Source organism: Peromyscus eremicus, chromosome 19 (genome assembly GCF_949786415.1).
Source record: "Peromyscus eremicus chromosome 19, PerEre_H2_v1, whole genome shotgun sequence".
Taxonomy (NCBI): domain Eukaryota; kingdom Metazoa; phylum Chordata; class Mammalia; order Rodentia; family Cricetidae; genus Peromyscus; species Peromyscus eremicus.
In genome coordinates, this window is record NC_081435.1 from 23,391,063 (window position 1) to 23,397,453 (window position 6,391).

General features: G+C 47.1%; 1 protein-coding gene across 1 annotated transcript; it reads left to right on the forward strand.

The window, feature by feature from the left end:
- Positions 1 to 293: 293 nt before the first annotated feature.
- On the forward strand, positions 294 to 6,391 carry Srp19 (signal recognition particle 19). Its single transcript, XM_059246072.1, has 5 exons — positions 294 to 424; positions 882 to 957; positions 3,577 to 3,648; positions 3,970 to 4,081; positions 6,009 to 6,391. Exons 1-5 carry the CDS (start codon positions 384 to 386, stop codon positions 6,140 to 6,142), a joined length of 435 nt encoding a protein of 144 aa, XP_059102055.1. The 5' UTR covers positions 294 to 383; the 3' UTR covers positions 6,143 to 6,391.

Below are 6,391 nucleotides of genomic sequence, written 5' to 3' on the forward strand. Positions count from 1 at the left end.
TCTGAAAATTTACCTTGACCGAGTCGAAAGCAAGCTGCGGGAACCAGGAGTACACACATGAGCACAGAGGCACCGGATCTGACCAGCACATCGCTCCAAACTACCCCGACTCCCCTGGATGAACGGCCCCGCCGCACCAGGTGAGCACACAGCCGGCAGGGAAGCGGTAACTCCCCACAGCTCCACGGGACCGGTCTCGCGAGAACACAGCTTTCCAAGCCACGTCACTCCGTGCCGGAACCAAGTTGTGAAGGAAAGCCCGCAGCCGGCCGCTTTGGGGATAGGACTTCCGCCGGAAGGGCGGTCGTTCTCCTAACTCCGAGTCAACTTCCGGCTGGTGTTGGGCCTGGAGCGCTGGCGGGGCTGTGGGGACTCCCGCCGAGATGGCTTGCGCAGCCGCGCGGTCCCCGGCCGACCAGGACAGGTGGGTCCTCGGCAAGGCCGGCGGGGCCGCCGCTGGGCTCGGGGCTCCCTCTCCACCGGAACCCCGCCGTTCCGCAGCTTCCGAGCCCCGGGAGCACCAGGTGCCCCGTGGCCGTGGCGGGATGTGCGGTGCCGTAAGGATCTGGCGTTAGGGAACCGGCGCGCCGCGAGAAACGCCTCGGCATTAGTGTTGCTCTCAGAGAGGCTCGCCTGCCGCCCTCTGGGTTTTCCCTTTCCGTGTAAGAGCGCGTCCCAGCCTTAGCAACTCCTGACGGGCTGTTGTGTCAGAGTACCAGTGGCCGCGCTGTTGGCTTCAGTCCCTGTGTGTGTGTGTGTGTGTGTACATATATATATATAATAATGGTATAAGTAAGATGTCTCTGCAATGACAATGAAATTGCCCCTTTGAAATTACCACTTGAGTTACCTGGCTGCGCTTTTTCGTGTTTTTGTGGCAGGTTTATTTGTATCTACCCCGCTTACTTAAATAATAAGAAGACCATAGCGGAGGGGAGGCGGATTCCCATAAGTAAGGTGAGTAAAGGCCCAGGAAGGCTTGGGGGAGGCTGCCTTGTTCTGGTCACGACTGTTTCTTTTTTACCGCCCTTCTTGATTGACGAGCCACAGTAGCCTAGGTTTGCAGTGTTTCCCTTAACGTTCGGTGGAACCGGAAAGGCACCAAAGACGCTTGCAGAAGAAAGAGGGTTCTTAATGACCTGTTGGTAAATAAAAGGTGTATAAATAAGTGTAGAGTTCTCACGTTTTAAAATCGAGATTATGACAGTCTTAATAAAAGCACAGTGATGGCATTGTAAAGCACAATGTGCTGGATGCAGACCCGCTTTTTTAACGTGTAGGACTAAAGGTTTGTACAAACTGCAGCTTTGTTGGGTTTTGTCTTTATTACTTTTTTTTTCTTGTTGTTGTTGTTTTTTGTTTTTCGAGACAGGGTTTCTCCGTGTAGTTTTGATGCCTGTCCTGGATCTCCCTCTGTAGACCAGGCTGGCCTCGAACTCACAGAAATCCACCTGCCTCTGCCTCCCAAGTGCTGGGATTACAGGAGTGTGCCACCGCCCCCCGACTTTATTACTTTTTTTAAGGAGTATAAAATCACTTCAAAGTAGTACTTTTGGAAAGTAGAATTAGGGGGTGGGGTGTAGCTCCATGGTAGGGCTCTTAGCACAACGTGAGGAAGGCCCTAACTTTGAAGCCCCGGTCTAGGAGAGCACAATTAGGCAGGTTGTTGGATTTACGGTTCTAAAAGATGTGATCTTTGGGTAGGAAAACCCTAATTTGGGGCTGAGCTGGTGACTAAAACTTAGAAAATGCCCAGTGCTAAATGAGAGACCTCATGGAATTTTTATGTAATATTCTGGTTTTAGAGTCATCAAGTTTATCATGAAACGAGGTCAAAGCAAAGCGTTAGCTGTTTTTATATGAGCATCTCTCATTTGGCTATTATTACCAAGAGTAAAATCCACCTTGCCTCTTCCCAGGCACTGTTGAGGATAAGGCCCAGCATCAAAGCACAGTGACAGGGTTTTGACAGCCACTCCCAGATGCTCTCTGAAAATTTTTTTTTTAAGAAAATTCACTGATGTGTAGCTAACAAACTTAACAAAAGTCTTTAAGTGCATACATTGAATAATTTTCATACAGGGAGTAGAGCTAGCTGGTTATAGCACCCAAATTTAAGAAACAGCATGCTGGAAGTGTCCGTCTGTCTCCATCTCTCTCTTTCCTGTGCTCACTCATGTAAGGGAACATTGTTCTGATTTCCAGCACCATATGTTACCTTGGGCTGGTTCTTATTTTATATGTATGGAGTTATTCATTATGTACCTTTCTGTCTTTCTCACATCTTTATAAAGTTAGGAGATTTATTCATACTCTTACTGGAATTTTTTTGCATGTTCTGTTGCTTGGGAACGAATGCACGGCCTCAAATAGGCCAAGCAAGTGCTCTGTTGCTAAGCAACACCCCAGTGTAGTTTAACTCTACTTGCTCCAAGCAAGAGTTTCTTAGCAGCAGCACTATTGACCGTTTTTGTGTGTTTTAAAGATTTATTCTGTTTTTATTGTTGTGATTATGTAAGTATCTGTGTGTGGAATGGGCACATATGATGCAGTGAATACAGGTACTCTGGAGGCCAGAGGAGGACACTTCCTGATAGGGGTGCTAGGAACTGAACTTGGGTCCCCTGCAAGAGCAGTACAAGCTGCTGAGCAGTCTCTCCAACCCCCTTTGACATTCCCAAGTCAGATAATTGTTTGTCGTAGGCGACTGTGCATTGTAAGGTGCATGATAACATCCCTGGTCTCTACCTGCTAGATCACAGTCCCCTTTCTTGGGTTATCTTGAAACAGAACTGTCTCCCAACGTAACCAAACGTTCCTGGAGTACAGGGAGTGTAAACTTCTCTGCTACAAAGTACTGCTGTGCAGAGCTGCATTGTGTGAACCCCACATTGCTTTCTTCTGTTTCTAGTTTGAGGCTTACAAGTAGTGCCGTGGGACTAGAGAGATGGCTCAGCAGTTAAGAATACTTACTGCTTTTGCAAAAGACCTGTTCCCAGCACGCACATGGTGGCTCACAACCATCTATAACTCCAGTTCCAGGGGATCCATGGCCTCTTCTGGCCTCTGTGGGCACTGCACAAATGTGGTGCACAGACATACACATAAAATAAATAAATGCTAAAAATAAGTAAGACAGATATATAGTGCTGCTGTGAACATGCTTGAGTTTGTCTTTTGTACTTCTGTTGAATATATACCTGGACTGCAGGGCCATAGGGAACCATGTTCAGCTGGAGGAGAAACAGTCAGTGTTCTAGAATGGTTGTGTATGTAATCTTTTAACCTGTCAGTTTGCATTCAGTTTCTCCTGTGTTCGGAATGTCATGCTAGGTGCTAGGCTGTACTGATGAAGTCCTTTCTCTCACACAGTTATGCTGAAAGAGAGAGAAAAACACACAACTTATGTTATTCCCAAGGGTTTTTAAAATTACAGTAGAAATAAGTGGACTTAGTAAAAAAGGACAGTAGGGTTTAGTCTTTGTTTTGGTCATAATATTAGAAATGATTTACACAACCGTATAGTAATACTCACTTAAAACTGAGCTGCTAAGTATTTTTGTTTTTAATTGTCAGGCTGTAGAAAACCCTACCGCTACTGAGATTCAGGATGTATGCTCAGCAGTTGGACTGAATGCATTTCTGGAGGTATGATGCCACTCTCTTGTTGATTTTTTTTTTTTTTTTTTTTTTTTTTTTTTTTTTTTTTTTTTTTTTCGTTTTCCAAGATGGGGTTTCTCTGTGTAGCTTTGCGCCTTTCCTGGAACTCACTCTGTAGCCCAGGCTGGCCTTGAACTCACAGAGATCCACCTGCCTCTACTTCCCGAGTGCTGGGATTAAAGGCGTGCGCCGCCGCCGCCACCGCCACCACCACCACCACCACCACCACCCGGCCCTCATCACTGTTTTATACTCACCTCATTGATGTAATAACTCTCTGAAAGCCTATTTTTGTTTTATTTGTGTTAGAAAAACAAAATGTACTCCAGAGAGTGGAACCGTGATGTGCAGTACAGAGGCAGAGTCCGGGTACAGCTCAAACAGGAAGATGGCAGCCTCTGTCTTGTGCAGTTCCCATCACGTAAGCTTTTAAAACAAATGCATAGGGCTCTGGGGTAGTTTATCTTGTATGAAGGGTGCAAATACCACACATCTGTAGCCCTAGCACTCAGGAAGCTGAGGCAGAAGGATTGCTGCAAGTTCAGTACCTGTGTGGGCTATAAAATGAGTTCAAGACCAACCTGAGCAACTTTGTAAGACCATGTCTCAGAATAGAAAACTTCAGAAATCTAGAGATTAGCTAAGTGGTAGTCTGCCCAGCATGCACAGGGTCCTGGGTCCAAGCCCCAGGACAGCGAAAGAAATGAGGAAATGCAATCTAAGGAGCAATAAGGAACAGAGAAAGCAGACATGCCCACGGTGTGGTACCACTCGTGCGAACTTAAATATTAGTACTGCTGTTTGTGGATGATACCTGTACTAATGCTGCTTTAAGTGGACCAGAAGCTAGAGTACCCACTTTTAAGACAGTAGTTAACTCATGGTGAGTGTAAAGGAGGGGAAGGAGTAGAGATCAAGGGACTAATGGTCAGAGAACACTGAGGGCTGGAAATGGCTTAGCGGATAAAGGCGCTTGGTGACCATTGTTCAGTCCCTGTAGCCATGTACAGGTGAAAAGAACAGACAGACTCCACAGAGCTCTCCCTCTGACCTGCACATGTGCACCCTGGCATGCATGCCTGCACACACATCATGTGCATGAATACACACACAGGATGGTGGTTTTAGTTCAAACACATTTAGTGCCGAGGCCGTGAGAGGACACAGTAGGTGACGGTAGTGTTTGTTTGACAGGTCGACCCACCAGACATGTCACTCCCTGATGGGGAGCCCCACCTGGCAAAGCTGAGGGGTCACTGGCTGTGGAAACCGGTGGTTTTCTGTCTGTAGCTTTCTCGGGCGCCACTGCTTTCCTCCCTGTAAGAACAGCTCTGGGGTTCTTTCTGCAGCCCTTCGTCAGTGTGTTTTACGTCTCTGGGCACACAGTTAGCTGTGGATTTCTGTTTAAGCTGTATAATTCTGAGGAACAGAAATATTACCAGAATATTCTTCTTTACTGACACAGGGAAGTCACGGTACTCTCAGTCTCAAAGACAGCCTTTTATACATTTTGCAAAGACCTTAGAACAAATTCAATACAGACTAGCTGCCCCTGCAGAAAATACACAGAGATTAATTCCCAGGTGTTGTTTACTGCTAAATCAAGGCCAGGCTGTTTACATCAAGACATAGTCCTTGCAGTAGCTCCCTTTCTGCACGTACCCTGACTGCTCAAGGTTCAGCCAGCTGTTTAATGTCTGGGCTCCCTCACCAACTTAGAGCTACGTGCATGGGTCAGTGTGTCATTACTAGCCTGAGAGAAACTACGTGACTTACCTTGTGTTGTGGGAATGGGTAGGGCCCTGAAAAGGTAACCTATAATCGTCAAGAGTTTGGCTGTGGAGCGGCAGCAGCAGTGGTGTGGAGAGAGACAGCTGTGTAGAGCTGGGTGAGAGCTGCTGCAGAATGTGAGTGAAGTGTGTGTGTGTGTGTGTGTGTGTGTGTGTGTGTGTGTGTTCTGGGCCTAGGAATGAGACCCACTGTTAGTTACTTAGTGCCGTTTGGGTTTCCAGGCAAGGAGCCCTGTGTTCCAGGGAAGGTGCAGTGACGCTCCATTTCTGATTCGCTGTGTTTGGTCTCCACTGAGGTTCAGGCCAGTTGCTGGGACCAAGACAGGAACTCTTGGTTCAGACTTAGTGGTTTATATTTCCATCTTGCTCACTGAGGCAGTTCAGTGCTGTTCCTGCTCCCACACCCTGTTCAGGAGGTACCCCTTGAGCAGATCACAGTCCTCAGCCATTGGATTTTTAAAATCACTGTCCAGTTCCTTACCCAGTGATGTTCAAGTCAGTGACGTGTTGTGTCTTGTTTCTAAGACTGTTACACTAAACCTGGCTTCTGGTTTCTAGGGAAGTCAGTGATGCTGTATGTAGCAGAAATGATTCCCAAGCTAAAAACAAGGACACAAAAAACCGGCGGTGCTGACCCCAGTCTTCAGCAAGGAGAGGGGAGTAAAAAGGGGAAGGGGAAGAAGAAGAAATGATGTGGTGTGAACGGGACGCACACAGTCCTGCTGCGAGAGACCTGGGCATCTTTGTGTCGGAGGGAGCAGCTTTCTGTGTCTGTCATTTAACTGAACCGTGAACAGTGTGTCTCCCATCTCCATCAGCAGTTGACAGTGAGACAAGTTTACATCCAGAGTCTGCATCCAGCTTTTATACTGTAAAAAGGAAAGGTGTGTGTGCGGAAGAAAGAAGACTATTTTTAACAGATAATGACTGTCCCGTAACTT

Bases quoted from the DNA above. Each gene is read 5' to 3' on its own strand.
- Srp19 (XM_059246072.1), top strand. From the start codon at position 384: ATGGCTTGCGCAGCCGCGCGGTCCCCGGCCGACCAGGACAG. The intron at 958-3,576 runs GTGAGTAAAGGC...TTTAATTGTCAG, and splicing joins GGCGGATTCCCATAAGTAAG to GCTGTAGAAAACCCTACCGC. The intron at 4,082-6,008 runs GTAAGCTTTTAA...TCTGGTTTCTAG, and splicing joins TCTTGTGCAGTTCCCATCAC to GGAAGTCAGTGATGCTGTAT.